Source organism: Lineus longissimus, chromosome 4 (assembly GCF_910592395.1).
Source record: "Lineus longissimus chromosome 4, tnLinLong1.2, whole genome shotgun sequence".
Classification (NCBI taxonomy): Eukaryota; Metazoa; Nemertea; class Pilidiophora; order Heteronemertea; family Lineidae; genus Lineus; species Lineus longissimus.
In genome coordinates this window covers 23,137,322-23,155,323 of record NC_088311.1, presented here as the reverse complement: position 1 = coordinate 23,155,323, position 18,002 = coordinate 23,137,322, and the positions used below count along the sequence as shown (strand labels likewise).

Below are 18,002 nucleotides of genomic sequence, written 5' to 3'. Positions count from 1 at the left end.
AAACAAGAAATACCGGGGGGGGGGGGGGGCAGGAGCAGCTGTCACCCACCCCCGATGTCGTCAACAAAGCAACAATACCTCTTTGAAATCATCTTATATTCACAGATCTCATCTATTTTTCATAACAGATTAGCCATTTGCCCGCGGCAGACAAACACGATCACGCTATTGCGTGATACTACCATAAAGAAATAATGACAAGGCTTCACCACCAGTAGGCAGTAGGTTACGGAGGCTGATAAGTTGACGGCAACTTAATGGACTTAAATGATGGAGAAAACGCCAAATTGCTTTAGGTGGCCGAGCAAACATTCATCAGTGGCTCCCTTTTTCATTGGCGCTTGCATTCAAACATTCACATGAAAAATCGGGACATTATCAAAACAATCCACGTGGTCATAAAGCCTCCACATACGTTGCCGGCTGACCTTACAGCTTCAAAATCACCATCGTCCATTTCAAACCATCTACCAAATAAGGAAGCAGATAGCACGGGGTCAGAAACATTCTGAAAAGTTATGGATTTGTCTTCGTAAGTCCAAGAATCTTTTGCGGGCACGTGAATACCATCTGTTATAACCTGAGGAAAGATGTACGGAGTTTTAAAAGTGCCCGCAAGGTGGAGTTCAGAAAAGCGCCACGATGAAGACGTCACGGGACTTCCACAGCTGTCACGTGATGCGTTGGCGCATTTCAGGACAACGCATATTTGAAGGTAATACTGTCCTTCGAGAGTGTGGAGCCTGTCAAGAGCCCCAATGACGTATTCTTCCTTTTTACCAGTTGCCCGGTATGAGGCGCCACAACATAATGATCCTTGGCACACGACAGCACTCTTGTCGTCTGGATCGAGGTAAACAAAGTTAAAAGTGTCCCCAAAAAGGACGGATTGGAAAACATCGCTAGTTATAGTTGGTACTTTAATGACTTTTGATTTCATCTCGGGTTTGTTTTGGGACTGTTCTACGACTGAGACATTGGACACCAGGAGGACACCATTTTTTTCGTCACTGCGTGTGTACTCGAGGACACCTTCCGGGCTGTAGATACCGCTCCCTGCCATGCGATGTTTTGGCCGATGAATGTTTGCGGAGAGGAAATTCACGCCCATTCCTCTTGCCCATCCAGAGTGGAAACCTACAGCTGAAAGCAGTGGCAAGGCATCCATCCAGGCCGTCGGGAAAGCGATGTTAGTCACGTTATATTTCAGCACCAAATCAATTATAGGCTCCTTGAATAAAATATCGAAACAGACGGCGAAGCCAAAGCGCCCAAAAGGCGTGTCGAAATAAGAGAATTCAACTTGAGTTGGCTGGTTGAACTGGATTTCGTAGAATAGGTGCTGTTTGTGGTAGCGTGCAACCAAACACCCACGGGGGTCGTAAGCGACATTCGTATTGTACTGAAAGCGTCCGTCTGCTGGGCAGTTAGGGTCTCCGGTGCAGGGCTTGAGGTCTCCGGCATTGGCGACCACGAAGAGAGCATTGTATTTGGCCAAACAGGAGAGCCTGTACTGGATTGGCATGGTTTGGTTGTTCCCTGGGTCGGAACAAGGGCAGGAGTTGTCTTGTGGGCTGGGGATGTCCTCCAGGTACGGCTCCAGTGTCGTTCGGGTAAATCCGAACCCGTAGAGACCGTCTTCGGGAAAGATGATGATGTCGGAACCCTGAAGGAAAAAAAGAGTCATAAATGCTGTCTCAACCAGCATCCATCGGACAATCAGGAACAAAGTAGGACGAAAAGAGCGTTGTCTGCAATATTTCCATCTGGCGGACAGATGTCACACTAAAATTAATCGATTTCATTTTCGATCATGGACCTCAATGTCAAGTCCGTGCTTTTCGACAGATGAATATCTTTCCAGTTTTTCAGTTTTCAGATGCAATTTTCCTCAGGTGTATACCCTTACAAAGTCAGTGGTTCAGTCATCCGCATGTCTTTTCTTCAATAGTAACAAGTATGGATCTACTTGTGATATAATCTTGATATACCGGTACTCATGAACCTTTTGTGAAGTCGTACAGTACCTGGATCTTTGCCTTGGTGATTTGTTCCTCATAGACATCCAGGTTCCTCTGCATGTTTGCCCTGGCCTCCTCCTTCGAGACGACGGTCTTCGGATCAAGAAGGTACGGGGCGTGTTCAAACACGGCAGCAACGTAGCTTTCTCGTGCAGCTTTGGCGCCACAAATATAGAAAAATAGGACCAGAACAAAATTTATCTTCGCCATAGTTTTGTCGAATCACAGTGATTCTTCTGGAATCATATCGCTCGTTTTTATAATTTCCATTTATATACATCTTATTACGCACTTTGTACTCATTTATGATAACAATCCGTAAAGACTTATAGTCAACGACATTTCTAGAGATAAATTTCTTATGATCAATATAATGGTTAACCCTCTTACTCCGATGCAATCATCATAAACCACAACTAAGTGTGCTGAAGGGGACATTTGAAAGTCGCTTTGCGCTTATCTGCAGCTGGAACATGCGATAAAGGTTGACGCGTAAACCTCCTTCTCCACACAAGTGCCGGCCCTGCCTCTTGCTCACGCAGCGGCAATGCAAACACTGTCCCCCTGTGTTCAGGCATTCGACGCGTGGTCGACACATTATGTTTTCTTGGAAATCCCCAAATGACATCAACTGCCAAGCAGGCCGTTTCAGGATGTACTTGACTCATTGCGCTTTGGTCTGGTCTTATCTCCGTTTCTCCGGCATGTCCGGGGGAATATTCCAACGATGTCATGCCCGAAATGACTTCTGGTAAACATCGTACTGGTTGGGTTGGTCATACTTCGAAAAAGCTGTCATTCGTGATAAAATTTGGTGTTGAAGCCAAACATGAGTACATTGTATAATCATGCTCGCATTTGTACGAACTTAGCAGTAGAATGAGGAATAAACTTATTAATTCTCGATTGTGCGATCCTTGTAACGTTATTTTTCTTTCAAACAAGTGTTGGGATGACATCACTTGAAACACTACAAAAGAAGCGTGATCTTGGTTGCCCGTTTCCACGAATGCTTTCGTGTATCCTCTCGAAAACTCATCCAAGTCTTATACTACATGTATGGGCCGTGAAAACCGCAAAAAAGCGGTCGTACCTCGAATAGACGTTGGGTGGCGCTTATACATGTTTTTCGGTGCGCGGTCGTGCCTCAAATAGACGTCTTCACATGTTTTTGTAAGCGGTCGTCGCTCATACGCGCAAACTTGTCTTGCATGCATGTGCTCATTTTTCACACCGTATCTATGAGCATGACAAAACTTTTGAAACATTATATATTTTTTCTGAAACTTACCGTAGCTTGATCATTCACGTTCAACTGAGCTGAACTTAGGGCGCAAGTTTCTGTCTGCCTGCATAATCAAACCTATTCACCCAACTTGGCGTGATTCTGTTCAGGATGGATTCTGGATTAGGGAGCGAGGAAGAGATACCACTTCTGTCGCGGCCGTCGCTAACGCCAAGGGGACACAGTTGGCCAAACGCTTGCCTTCTTCTTCTCCTATTTGTCCAGACATTAGGACTCTATCAAGTTGATGAGGTTGGAAAGCACGATCGTATGAAGTTTTTTCAACATAATGAATTACCCGGACAACGGTCTTGGTTGCTGATTTTGGCTGGTGAGTCGCAACACAATAGAAACAAGGCCCTCCCATTACAGTGTTGGAGGGGTACAATCGGATAAAAATGATAAATGCGGGCTTACGCCCCTCAAAATAAACTAATCTTTTGTAAAGTGAAAAAAATATATGGACTTGACCGTTTACGGCAATTAGGCCCTTTGGTGGGGTTAGAGGGGTGAATATGGTCGTTGGGACCGCCCAATCCGGTGGTCGTGGTCTGGGTATACCGGGGTGGTCGTGTTACCGGGGGCCTTGTAATGGTAATTAGAGAGGAAACCATTCGGGACCGGCGATTCTTGGTCGCCATAGCGGGGTATCGTCGCGTTACCGGGGTGGTCGCCGACCGGGGGTTCTACTGTAGAGACGATTTTAAATTCTGTGATCAAGGCGACCGAATTTTAAGCTTCTGCTTATATTACAGTGATGCTGTATATTTTACCTCTTGCTATCGCGATTTTCACGGACACTATTACTGGACGCCGTTGTGCAATATGCATTGGTCTTGGGTTAAAAACTTCAGGTAAATAGCAACTTTGTAAGAAATAGGCTATAGCTATGCTAAGCATTACATTTCCTTCCGCAACTGCATCAAGGTTTATAATAATCGCAAGATAAATGGACGGAGAGCAAGTAAAACGCGCTCAGTACCTACCCTTCACCACTTCGATTCGATTAAAAGATCACCAAGCATTTGCATGACAGCCCAGTTTGAAGTTAACGGTCCTCAGCAGTTGATGAAGAGTAGCGAAGTCAGCTTTTATTCTATAGCACCTACTGCAATAGTTTGGGCCTCGGTTTGTTCCATTCTTCAAAGTATAAGCTGTAGCTATTGCGCTTTGACAACACGGATGCTTTTTATTCGCAAGGATGCATAATTTGTAAAATATCTAAATTCCATAAATTCTTAACCTTTCAGGAAGTCTCATCTTGTTCATCGTGATTCTGTTATTTGAATCGCTTGGCAACCTTGATCAAATGGCGGTATGTTTATTCACGTTAATATTTTGAAGTTATCTCTGTATATATCTAAGGCCAAAGTCTGGGCCATGACGCCTTCAATGCTGATGAAAATGATGATGCATGATGATGATGCATGATGATGTTGATGATGATGATGATGATGACGATGATGATGCTGCTGATGATGATGATGCAGATGATGATATATATATATATGTATAGAAAACCACTGGTTATGCATGCATACCTAAAGTACTTCCACTGAATGGGGCATGTTTAGCAATTGTCTATCGGACTTCTTCTCAAGCTGATAAAGTGTGAAGGATTTTGTCCACGGAAACTATTGCCTTGTATCAAGGGATTTTATAAATAGGCCTATGTATCTTCTCCCTCCAGGTGAAATCCCTGACAGGAGCGTACGGATTTGGCGGGTTACTGTTCATAGTCGGGATGATGTTCTTGTTGCCAGGCTTAATGGCCTTCACAGCGGATCAAGTTGAGCAAACGCCAGGGAATGTGTCATCGAACATGAGATGGTGAGGTTTTTCTCATATTGACACACAGTAGGGCCTATACATCATGTAGAAAGAAATTTATGAGTGAGAGCGAGAGAGCGGCAATCGTTGACTTCAAATCACGTTGACGAGTGAACATTTGTCCCCCGGGTTGGACTGGTGTGCAGCTGACTATTAACAAAGTCTATTGCGACCATTATTTTGTTATTTGTAGGGTGTGTTGGACCAGTTTATTAGCACTGGCCGCTCTTGATGGATTATTTGCCCTTCAACCCCCAAGTTTAGAAGAACACCGCTACTATCAGACAATACGTCATGCCATCATGTTCGGAAGTGACGCCATATCTATTACCATGTTCCTGTTCCTGCGATCTGGTTTCAACATATCGATACCAGCCAGAGGTAAGCCTGCTATTTGATCAATCTCCGAGCCTCGCCATTGGTAACGGTAACTTAGTGATACTAGCACACTTTTCTCTGGGAAGATTTTCCTATACCACACCGAGATAAAGTTCGCCTTCAGTAGGCTATATACGAATCAGTTTTAACGGCATCTTGACCCTCAATGTATTGTCTTTGCTCAGCTTCCAGAGACAACGCGGCGGAGGCCACGGAGGCAATACCGCCGACTGGAAGTTCAGTATGATTTGACGGCTGACAGATCACAATTCTGGGCAAAATTCAGTATTCTTTTGCTAACTTCAGGAGCAGTATCTTGGAATGAGATAATCAGCATTGTGAAGAGGCAAATGTTATGTATGACTCGGAAGATGAGCCCGGCAGAGGAACTCATGACAAACGCCGAGTGGGAGAGAGGCACCCGTCGAGAGCGAGTACTGCAGCGATTGAAACTCAAGAAAGGCGTTTTTTTCTTCATGTTTATCTCATCCATGTCATTTGCATGGTCTGGTTTATACACGGTGAGGAATGCTCAAACTATCTCAATGAAATATTTTGGCGTTTAACCATCGCGGAAATCTGTTTGCATTAGAGAAGTCATTTCCCCGATGTACCTTAGCTTTTTTTCGCAGACGAGATTTTTGCCCCAAAGAAGTGTTTTTCAGAGAGGAAAGAAAGTGTGCTGGATAGCACATGTGCTGGTAAAAAACCCTAGGAAAATATTTTTCTTAAAGAGTGTACCCGTGCTGTCAATATTCGGATGAACACTCAGCCTCCCCTGTTGCAGCGCGGGGGGGGGGGGGGGGTGCAAAAGAGATGATCCCAGTCCTTGTGAGGGTATTCTTGGTATTCTTCAGGCGACATGCCGATCTATCGTCGTTGTAGGTATGTTAATCCATGCTTCGGCATGTCAGGTCAGGCAACTAGTTTAGCGATAAAATAACAAAAATATATTATACATGTACAAACTATCGGCAAAAATGCAAAACCATATGTCCTTTCGGCGACACCTATCGGTCACCAGATTGCCATCATAGATAACTTGGGTTTACAAATACGTTTTTCCAGATTTATGATCTGTTCCACGTCTCTTACTATTGGCGCCACCACTGGCTGATACCCGTACTAACGCACAGCCAACACGTGGTCATCCTTTTAGCAGTTCCTATTATGGAACTTGTCATCCGGCGTTTTGGGCGTCCTCTGTGGCAGGACAACACCACTAACCTCCAGAAGACAATAGGTAAGGAAAAAGGTCTCAATAACGAAAAAATGTCCAATGGCATGAATGAATATAGGTTTTGCAAACTTTTTTTCTCGAAATTGTACGCCTAATGCACTTTGTAATGCAAAGTTGCCTCTGGACAGTAACTTCTAGTGGTGCGCAGAGTTCAGAGCGAATGCGCAACTTCGAATTTAACCGTAGGTTCTGAACACTTTGCCAAAAGGTCAAATCTTATGATTAACACTGGGGTTGTTTATTAATAGTTTTTTTTTGCAAATCCCCGAAACGCCAACGTGAAGGCATATCCGATTATTCGATCTCCTGATAACTATGTCGAACAATGGGATGGGCGTTCGCGTTGACGTTTCGGTACACTCAGTCCGGACGCAGTGGACCCCCGAACCATAAGGAGACCCAATCAGGATGACGCAATGGACTGCCCAGGTAGTCTTTGTTTCGGGGGGGGGGGGGGGCTTTGCGAAAACTCCCTAATAAGTGAGTTACCTCAACCACTGATAACTCAGTCAAAGAAGTCATCACGTCATTACACGTCATCATGACCAAATTCACGGTTTTAGTAGGCCCTGAGGAGGGCCGTGCACACATTATCCTCCGAGAGTTCTTAACTCGTAACGTTCTGATCTGCTGCGCCACACGGAACATAGCATCCACCATTCATATTTACCGGACACAGTGGACCGGCCTCATCTTGTCGCCCGGCACATGGAGGAAGGACGATCAGGATGACGAAATGGACTCCATAGGAGCTATGCTTATTTGGCTTCAGTATTTTTTTCTTTTTTTACTGTTCCAGGGGTAGGCTCATTGCTGACAGCATTAGAGCTAGTGTTCATTGGCGGATTGGATATGTACCCATGGGACGCAGGCAAGGAAATAACTGGTTTCATGTTTATGGTCCTACCTGCTTTTATCGTCATAGGATTGGCAATGCTTATGATGCTTCCACCTGGTATGATATAATTTGTCGGCGATTTCATTTAACTGCAATTAAATTAGTACCAGTAGTCTGGTAATTAGCTATATCTTACCACAGGCCACTGAATCAAGGGTCAGTGAGGGGTTAAAGACTGTAAAATGTCCATGAAGGGTTAAGGTAGAAGAAGGAGAAGGAATCCACTTCGAGATTTATTTGGATTTCTTGCTCCCTCTTCTGCCCGAACCCTTTTAGTATTACACTGTTTGGCCCATTTACTGACACTTGATTCAGAAAAAGACATGCCGAAATCCCGGCGCTGATAATCGGTCGCTTTGTTTCTGCATGACTTTCTTCCGAGACAAGGGCGAGACCAAGTTGAATAAGTTCTTTTGCAGGTTTTGCCCATTGGTATCTTGAGAGTGCCCCAGGTTTAGAGACATTCACTCTGACGCTAGGGGTCTCACTTGGTTTCTTTCCTCTCGCCTTCGAAGCAACGTGTGGCGCAGTTATCCGTAAGTATAATGCCATGAACAAGTCGAATCGAGGGGGACGGTAGTCAGGAGCTAGGGGATGAAATATTGATCATCTCCAGGTGCACAGTTAGATGATTGGGTTTGATTAATCCTGAACTTCTGGCCAACACATGGCACTCATGACCGAGAACGTGTGAGGTAAAGAGCATACCATGCACTGACTCTGGTTTTCCAGGATGCGTTTGATTAAGTATCAAATATATTTCTTAAACAACGTGACATTTTGAGGAAATCCAACCTCGAACCAAGCCGAACCAAGGGCAAGGCTTGCCCTTGCGAAGTGTGATGCTGACTCTCCAGGGTAAACTCTCCACTCTCCACTCTAGACTCTCCACTTATGACTCGGGCTTTATTCAAGATCATGATTGGTAATCTTCTGGAACTTTGTTTGCAGACCAGGATGACGTACCACAGAATGGCACCATATGTTTCATTTTGGCCGCAGTTGCCTTAGGCTTCCTGGTGATCGGCTACATACCGTCAGTCATATGGTACGGCAGGGCAACAGCCGCTGTCAACGAGTTCCTAGCGTTAGAACAAGAGAGGACCAATCTAGGATAGGCGGGGACCAATCTAGGATGGCAGAGGACCAATCTAGGAATGATGAGACCAATCTAGGAATGATGAGACCAATCTAGGAATGATGAGCAGTGCCAGAATAGATGTGACAGGTTGATGTGACATGCGTCTTGAAAGCACCACAATCAAGAGACCTCAAAGGGACATTAGACCTGATTGTGACGCAATCAAGAGACCTCAAAAGGATTTATGATCGGATTGTGACACAATCAGGAGACCTCAAAAGAACATGCGACCTCATAAGGACATGTGACCCGATTGTGACACAATCAGGAGACCTCAAAAGGACATGAGACCTCATCAGGACATGTGACCCGATTGTGACACAATCAAGAGACCTCAAAAGGACATGCGACTTGATATTGTCCTACAATCAAGAGACCTCAAAAGGACTTATGACCGGATTGTGACACAATCATGAGACCTCAAAAGGACATGAGACCTCATAAGGACATGTGACCCGATTGTGACACAATCACGTAAAGACCTCAAAAGGACATGAGACCTCATCAGGACATGTGACCCGATTGTGACACAATCAAGAGACCTCAAAAGGACATATGACCTGATTGTGACACAATCAAGAGACATAAAACAATAAAAAAGAAACTTTCCCGGTCTAGCTCAGTGGCTTCACAATTGATCAATCTCACAATTGGTCAATACTTAATGACATTGTAGTCAAAAACATCTAGGTCGGCAAGTATAGACGACACATCTTGGCAGCACCAAAGCGTTGGTAGTTTTTGTCACTTTCAGGGCTGGGTGGTGTGTTGAGAATTTCCAGTTTAAAGGGGGACTATTAGCATGAGCAAGGGGATCAAACTGGTGATTGCCAGTTGGCCAATATGATCAATAAGGAAACTGGATCTTGTTTGATTTGGTTCAAACAGTGTTCCTGGTAGAAGTATGAATAGTCCTACCAGTCAGTTGAGACGTCTATCAGTGATTTTATCAAGTTAATCCATCCCACCTTGCTCCTGCCTGTTGTCTCAAAACAGTTACTTTAACAACATATTATGTGCATGGTGCATCTCTTTTATTTCACGTCAAATAAAGACCATCACAGAACTTAAAACCTCTGTCACTGTTACCTCTTATTAAAAATCTGCTGCAAGGTTATATAATTTTCTGATTGTGACAGAATTGGCACAAGTCGGGTTCAGACATTTTCTTTGCTGCAATACCAGTCCATCAACAAGCCTTGAATGCCAACAACTGTCCGAGGGTTCATATTGTATGGGGCCAGGCAAGCCTCAAATACGAGAAAAGTCCAATAAGCGCAATCAAGTTGATTTTCCTTTTTCATTTTCCCATTCTTTTGGATTGATATCATAGTCCTTCATCATGTTGTGCAGAGCCATCCAATGTCCTATTATCCCGATATCTAATATTCTGTCTTTGAAGTCCTTGTACTTGGGCTTCACATGGTCACACTGTGTTTCATACAAGTCTGTCTCATCTGCGTGATCAGAGTAATACATGAAAGAACATATTCCTATGCTTAAACGTTTTAGACGTCCCTGGTTATGATACTTCAATATATTTTGCATAAAATCATCAGACTCAGGATTTCGTATGGCGTCACCAACGAGCATTAATTCATTAGTATTTTGTATCAGTTCTTCCATGAAGACACGTTCATCTGGATTCATTTTGCAAAGTCCGACTATCCCACCCAAACCAGTGAGATAAAACAATGTCTTGAACGGACGATTCTTGATGTCCTGTTTTGTTTCTGCACCCACAGCTTTGTAGTCCTCCAATACCATCTTGAGGTGGTCGGCTAAAACAAGAAATATGTGTTAATTAGACTTTTCATAAAGCGGTGGAATCGATCAAGTGATAGAATCCTTCACACCAGTCAGAGTCGGAGGAAGCCATGTCATGCCTGTTGAAGGCGGCGCCACCGTGCAAGACATGCATCTGCAATGCATGAGATGTACATGGCAATCTTCTACCGATTTCTTGGCTCTTTATCGCAGTTACAGCAAGCGGTTTATGATGTCTTTAGCTCGAATGGTATCTTACCTATCTTTTCCATTCGTCCACCTTTCCATTTTGAGGGAATTGAAGGAGTTCTTGCTCTAAAACCGGAAAATTTTTGAAAGGCACCGGTGACCCTGGAGGCTGACATGTTGTCATATCGCAGTAAATTTTCGTCTACAAAAATTCAATTGATGATTAAACTCACGAAGCTTTGAATATGCATTCCAGCATTCATTAGTGATTATATAGTTTTTAGATAAAGTTTAAAGTTTAATATTTAATTGAGTCCAGATTTCAGGAACTCCGCACTGAATAAAAAGTTAATGGAGGCCACGCACTCAAATTTGCTCTTTTGATCGGCAAAAATGGACGTAGAACATCGAGTGAGTGTCTTCAAATCAATACATTACAACGGAGACTCGAAGCATGGAATCTTTAGAATCTAAATATATTCACTTAAAAAATTCGAACCTTTCAATCATGTATAAAAACTGCATTGATTTGGATTTCTTTTACGCTGTTACACCATATTTCGACACCCTATTTCGACAGTACCCTAAAATAAAATGCTTAATATACATCATTGCATGTGACCTAGGATCAGATACCTGGCACAAGGCAATGTTGTAGACTCCATAAGTTTGACAGAGTTTTCATGGTGCACAATCTTCTGCTTTTGGAAATATGATTTCAGAAAAACCAGTTCATGAGAAGGTATATAGTCTAAACCTCAGTTTTAAATTGATCTAATTTGCCATTTGTGTTTTTCAATTTTAGGTGCTTGACATTGATGATGTAACAGCAGATGAGCTTCAGTTTCAAGGTAAGAACTCCAACAACATACCAAGTAAAATCTTTGAAATATAAAGGTCAATTTCTAAAGCAAAAAAGATACAAATGTAATGTGGGTCCCTTTTCATAATGATCTGGATCTATGGCCTCCTGACATGCATTGATAGACCCTTGATGGTGTGACTTTTCTAAGATTTATTCACTCCAAGTCCAGCGGGATAGTTTCTTTCACTCTTAGTCTTTTGAAATGCTGGAGATTTGTATAAATTTCTCTTCGCAAACAACAGAGTTTATCTCAAATAACTTATTATTAGAGAGGTCTGAGTAACTGGGACAGTCAAAAAAAATTGTGAATGGTTTGAACATGTTTCAACAATGGTGTTTTTAACTGCTGCTGTGACCATTGACATTCAGAGAGTAACGGTATGAAGAATTCTGGTAAGTCATCGTGACCATACTAGGTTTAGGGAATTATGCTTGTTATATAAACTCTTCAGTTACTGCTCTATGTGGAGTCTGGTTTCGAAGGTTCTTTTGGTGATATTGTGGAGCAATATTTTAGATGGTTATTTAATACCTGAATACTTGAGAGTCATTCTCAAAACTGTGCCCCAGGTACGATGTACTATATCAATACATTTATTCGATTTTGGACTAATTTGTTGCGTAGAATTCTTAATTCCCAAAAAACAGATCATGTCTTCTGTTCTGTGATTAGCCTGACGTTGCTTTGACCGAAGATCATATGAAATAAAACACCCTACATTAAAACCTTTAGCTTATAGGTCTGGACATTTGTTTCAGAACTAGAGCTACAGGTTGATGAAGGTGGTGAGTTAGCATGCGAGTGTGTGATGCGGTTTGGGGTGATGGGGGGCTCAGCAGATTATGCTTCTAAGCTCTGTTCCAGTTCCTTTGTTTAATTAACAATTGACTTTCCAAGCAGCTGTTTTGTTTGTGTATATCTTACAAAGTGAAATGAATTACCATTGCACTAGAATATGGAGCTTGCATGTACATGTACATGTAAATTGTACAAAACATCTCAGTATCATTGCTTTTCATTTATTCATGCCCCAATATTTCTCTTTGCTTGTAACATGATTGAGTGATCATTTGAAGCCTGTACCGAAAATGCTATTTACAGTATGATAACTCATGCTTCCTTGCTCTTCTTCATGTTTTAAATATTAAAGCCCATGTGGCATGTTTACAACATGTAATTTACATTATATGTAGACACTATGCTGCGAGTTCTGGTTAAGCTCCAGCCAGATGAGTTGTTCAGCTTCATGGCAATACTCCAGCAGACTTAAATTTAACTTAACTTTTGACTAATGTTTCAAAAGTATACTTGTTAATATTTGCTTGTTTCGTATTCAAATATACTAGATAATTTACTGTCATATTGAATTTCACTTTCAGAGTTTGACCATGCCTTAGCTGATGATGAAAAGATTGATTTCAGCCAGGAGCCCAAGAAGCCCTCAAGCTTCACCGCTTTCCCCCAGCCAAGGGACTCTGATGAAGATGTCGGCGATAAAGAAGAGGTAGGCAGCTTATTTCATGTTTTTGCCATACCTAATTAACCTATTTTAGCCTAGAAGAATGGAAAATTCAGTGCTTTTTGAATCATGTGTGAAAAGGTTGGACCTCAGCTTTTCATCTGATCAACTAGACTGATAATTGTGTAGTTCCCTAAGTGTACTTGTAAGATTGACTGTATTTTTAGAACCAATTGCACTGGTAACCTACATGTCTGAATAGATGTTTTTTAAATATTGCACTTTCAGCTTCTTCGAGGGGAGAAGAAGCAGCCATCCTTCTGGACATTTGAGTATTACCAGGCCTGGTTCGATGTGGATACGTACCAAGTCTTGAGGAGAATTCAGGGCTCCATGGTGCCAAGACCGAGATACAATTATCTCAGACAGCAAATACGACCCAATCCAGATTTATATGGTAAGAAAATTACGACGGGTAACGCCTGGGATAATTTGACTCAAATTTTCAAGGTTTTTGTTGTGCTCAAGTTCTATTTTCTGTAAGTATTGAGTTTACCGTGCTCATTCATGTATATTGTTGTTACTTGGCAGGTCCCTTTTGGATATGTACCACTTTAGTATTCACTACCGCCATCTGTGGTAACTTAGCAAACTACATCAGCTGTGGACGATCTGATTATGAGTGGAAATACGATTTTCACAAAGGTAAGATTTTTGCGAAGAACTCTGATCACTTGTGTTTTCTGCGGATGGTTTCCTGAACCCTAACACCAGACTGAGGATGATCTCTGGTTTCAGGCCCACTTGGGACAAAAGCATGACACTATTGACAGGCTCAGCCTTATATCCTTTACCAGAAATTGTAGATCTAAATTTGCAACATTCATTACAAAAGGCAGTGTAGCCAGTTTAGTAAAAGTAGCCAGGTTTGTAAAAGTTCGCTTGATTATTTTTTCTTTTTCCAGTAACGTTTGCTGCTGCTGCCATTTTTTGTTACTGGTGGTTGATACCTGCGGCGATCTATGGTCTCCTGTGGTGGAGGGGAAGTCAGGCGGGATACACCTTCATGGAGATCATCTGTGTTTATGGATACTCGTTGGCTATCTACATTCCCATATCGGTAAGTTGACAAGTTGTGTGAAACTGAAGAGTATGGAGAAGCTTACTAACCTGCTTTAAGACTGTACTCATGTGTCTGATTGTTATATCAATATCCGTAGTCATGGTAGAGATGCAGTGTTTAAGTGGTGGACAAAGAATTTTAAGAAAACTGTGACATGCAGCCACAAAACATTGGTTCCTTGAGTTCTCCGAAATTCTCCAGATGTTGAGTTTATCATTCCCAAATGCACTGGTTCTTCCACATGATTAACAGGTTGGAAATGCCATGTACCATCACGTCTTATAATACTTTTTCATCTTCCTTGCAGATTTTGTGGGTTGTGCCGTTCCAGTGGTTTCAGTGGACACTTGTTGCAGTAGGAATGTTGCTTTCAGGTAAGATACAAATACCAAAGTCTCCTTTTCAATAACAAGTGTAAAAATCTACTTGATGAAAAGTATCAGTATGTGAGAAGGGTTCATTTAGAAAAATCTCCATTCCAAAAATGTATTTGAAAAACCTGTAACGGAGGTGGAGGGGTAGTCTGCATGCAGAGTATTTTCAATGAGCATTACCAATTGATGCAGAGCTTGAAGTCCATTTTTTGAGGATTGGTACATGTTGATTTGTGTAAAGGTCCAATCAACTTCAATTAAAGACTTAGTTGAAACTTGATTGCACGGTCTGTGCTCTCTTGATTTGACTGGGCTCTTTGTCTGATCTTCTACTTTCTTGTTTTCAGGTTGTGTATTGTTGTTTACATTTTGGCCAGCAGTGCGAGAGGATGATAAAAAGGTAGGTGTGATCAGAAAATAATACTTTATGGTAGTGTTTCAATTCGATTTTGGTTCAATTTCACCCCGACCAAGATCCGGTCTTTCCTCTCTTTCTTAAAAGTGACAACTTGGAGCCACAACCTTGAAGATATTCTGTTGTATTCGTGTATCATTCAGTCTCATTATTATGTATTTCAGATTGCCTGGATCACGATGGGTCTCATCCTCTTCTTTCATGGTCTCCTTGCCACTGGTTTTATGGTACGTTCAGGGTTTGGATGCTTTGTAAAATTGATATGTTTCGAGCCTGAGTGGGTCTATAATTGTAACAGACACTCCTCAACCAGCTAAATAGGGTTGACACCGATGAAGTAATCGAGGGGAGATAATGTCTTCTTCTTCATTGCATTCACCAGACTGTCTTTTCGGTCAAGGGCAAAAATGTAACTTGACTGAAATTCGTTGTTGATAGGTTTCGAGCTCGAGCTAGCATAGTTGAAACATCGTTGTGCGAGGCGAATATATGAAGTGGTTGAAAGGAGAAAATGTAAGGCAACTGAAATGCATTCTCCACTGCTGGTTAGTGGTTCAGACAAAATGCATCACTCCTACCATTGTGAAGCTTGACCTTTTGGTCAGTGACATGGCCTGATTTGATAAGATGTCTTGATAGTTATGATGATGAAGACGCATATGAGGTGAGTGATGGTAATGTGACAGTGATTCGATCAGTCACTTGCTTTCCCTTCAACTGATTACCCGGTACATGTAATGGTGACTTAAATTTATTCTGTGTCTCTTTCAGTTATATTTCTTCCACGTTCCAATATCATCATGTCCGTCAAACGTCCATCCAACGCTGCCAGGAGTTCCCACGACCATCTTAGCCACGACTTTGAAGCCACAAAAGCTCAAAGACAAACAAGCAAACGACCTGGCTAATTTGAATCAAAATATAAAAAGTCCTGGTGCCATAGCAGGAGATGGTGGTGTATCAACTGGAGGAGCAAATTTAGTCAAGGCGAAGTCTGGAACTGGTGTACATGTAGGTTCACCTCCCAAAAAACTTGTGAATGCTCAATCACCAGCCGTCAAACGGAGACAGACTATGAACATAGATAAGGGTATTGAACGGAAGCACAGGAAATAGCTGATGTGAGTGGATGGTTGAGTTTCAGTGGTTTTGAGGCAGAATTTAAAGTGTAATGATGATTGTAAAATGTATGGTTCATAGTCCATAAACAATTTGTTTACCATAAGTTCTCAAGTACACAAGCAGAACTGTTGTATAATGTATATGCATATATTCTTTCTGTTTTGTTTGTAATTATATGTTCTAGTCAGTACTGTCATGAAATGGCCAAGTTTTGTGTAGCATGTGCACTCCTTGGTTTCTACAGAAAGGGTAGGCTGGGGTGATTTGATATACATGTACAAGTGAAGCACTGATGTTGTTCATGTACAATATAAAGCGCCATAAGAACTTGCTAGGTTTTACAGGCAATCAGTTTAGACTTTGGTTACTTTATCATATATGAGTCTCTGATTTGTGAATTGTACGTTTCTTTCTCAAATCTCGGACACAAAATCTGGCCTCCCCTAGGAATTGCTTGTATTCTCTCTTTAATAAGATGTTTATGAAGCCTGTCTGCTACCAAACGATTGTTGAGAAGTTGGCCAGGGTCGGTCACCTAGACAAAGATATTTTAGCGTTTTTCATCTGAAAATCATATAAAAATTGTATGGAGATATTGAGGTATAAATCTTGTAAATAATCGGAGACAAGCTGAGAATATTTATTGCAAAAATAAACAACTTCTTATAAATGTGGTTGTCTTTGTAAGTTCTCTTGTTTGTCCAATTGGTTTACTTTGAAAAAATGATATTGATGGTAAAACGTTTACTGACAAGAGTCGACATGTGCATGAAGATGAAGGCCAACTTCATACATTGGAGTCCCCAGGGCATGGACCGGGCTCCCCTTTAGGGTTAGCCTTGACTCCTTGACACACTGATCCATTTGTAGAAAGCCAGCTGTCGCAGGAGACTGCTAGGCAAGCCCCCGTGTCGTTCCCACTGTGGTTTTGGTATCTGGTGCGACTCGTCAAGATGCTTAAACTGAATAACCTCCTGGAACACCTCCAAGCAACTACACAGCAGTAGAAAGCTACTATCTGATTGACATCACAATATTGTCATGTCATGGACCATTAGGTGTCTCAAACAGAATTTGCTCCGACCACAGCGTCCATTCATGGTCATGCTTGCAAGTTGAGGAAAGCGTATTAAAGCTGGTTGCAACTTGCCTGGTCCTCCTAATACTACCAGCAGGCCAATCTCGAGTAAAATAGGCATATTGTATGATGTTGTACGAGAAACCCACGACAGGCTTGGAATGTAAACACAGTACATGTATATGCATAGCGCTTCAACATTATCCCTCAATCAAATAGACCCAGAATTTTTCAATGGTCTTTCTTTAGTCATCGAGAAGCCAGAGATGACTGATCCCTGGGCATGGAGCTGTATTGGATTTACATGTTGTAAAGGATATACATGTATACCGATAATGTACAACAAAGGAAGAACATGATCTTCTTCTTGTGTTTATTAGGACGAACTACAGTTGGTACATGTACAAATACAGGAACCTTCTTCCTCAGGCAGAGAGGAGGCATCGATCATAAGTTACTCAACATGAACAAGGAACCTCACAGTTTTACCATGGAGGTATAAATAAATCTTATTTATTCCTCCATGGTTTTACAAAGCAGGGTTGGCTCTGTGAATTTTTTCCTCCAAAAGTCCAAGCCACTTTATAGCCAAGTGGCTGTAACTTTTAGCCATATTGAGTCAGCTCCGACCGATTGCCGATCGTTTGTCCATCTTGGGGCCTACCCAGCCCCCAGTAACATGTGCGAGAATGGCAGCCCGCCAGTACTGAGACTAGCCAATCAACGATCGATTCGAGGAACACGTGATCGGAGACTCCATGGCAACGAAGCGAGCGGGAAACTAGCCGAAAATGTGTGCGTAAGGCGACCAGCAGC

General features: G+C 42.2%; 4 protein-coding genes across 7 annotated transcripts; 2 read left to right on the top strand and 2 right to left on the bottom strand.

Annotated features, from left to right (window-relative positions):
- Positions 1-96: 96 nt before the first annotated feature.
- LOC135486173 (pantetheinase-like) lies at positions 97-2,249 on the bottom strand. Its single transcript, XM_064768763.1, has 2 exons — positions 2,028-2,249; positions 97-1,666 (listed from the first exon to the last, which is right to left on the bottom strand). The coding sequence occupies exons 1-2, from the start codon at positions 2,229-2,231 to the stop codon at positions 356-358; spliced, it is 1,515 nt and encodes a 504-aa protein (XP_064624833.1). The 5' UTR covers positions 2,232-2,249; the 3' UTR covers positions 97-355.
- Positions 2,250-3,417: 1,168 nt separating this feature from the next.
- LOC135486833 (uncharacterized) lies at positions 3,418-5,761 on the top strand. Its single transcript, XM_064769937.1, has 6 exons — positions 3,418-3,637; positions 4,062-4,160; positions 4,557-4,621; positions 4,997-5,136; positions 5,330-5,517; positions 5,700-5,761. Exons 1-6 carry the CDS (start codon positions 3,418-3,420, stop codon positions 5,759-5,761), a joined length of 774 nt encoding a protein of 257 aa, XP_064626007.1.
- Positions 5,762-9,823: 4,062 nt separating this feature from the next.
- LOC135486553 (mitochondrial import inner membrane translocase subunit Tim29-like) lies at positions 9,824-10,927 on the bottom strand. The gene is made up of 2 exons (XM_064769424.1): positions 10,820-10,927; positions 9,824-10,574 (listed from the first exon to the last, which is right to left on the bottom strand). The coding sequence occupies exons 1-2, from the start codon at positions 10,923-10,925 to the stop codon at positions 10,075-10,077; spliced, it is 606 nt and encodes a 201-aa protein (XP_064625494.1). The 5' UTR covers positions 10,926-10,927; the 3' UTR covers positions 9,824-10,074.
- A 156-nt stretch (positions 10,928-11,083) lies between these two features.
- LOC135487121 (protein YIPF1-like) lies at positions 11,084-16,772 on the top strand. 4 transcript variants are annotated; one of them, XM_064770509.1, is made up of 12 exons: positions 11,084-11,160; positions 11,555-11,600; positions 11,984-12,007; positions 12,374-12,400; positions 12,995-13,119; positions 13,363-13,531; positions 13,666-13,779; positions 14,040-14,194; positions 14,505-14,571; positions 14,919-14,971; positions 15,151-15,213; positions 15,758-16,772. In XM_064770509.1, the coding sequence occupies exons 1-12, from the start codon at positions 11,143-11,145 to the stop codon at positions 16,100-16,102; spliced, it is 1,206 nt and encodes a 401-aa protein (XP_064626579.1). In that variant the 5' UTR covers positions 11,084-11,142; the 3' UTR covers positions 16,103-16,772. The 4 variants fall into 4 exon arrangements, with proteins under 4 accessions (XP_064626579.1, XP_064626580.1, XP_064626581.1 ...); XM_064770510.1 differs by lacking the exon at positions 11,984-12,007; XM_064770511.1 differs by lacking the exon at positions 12,374-12,400.
- Positions 16,773-18,002: the final 1,230 nt, after the last annotated feature.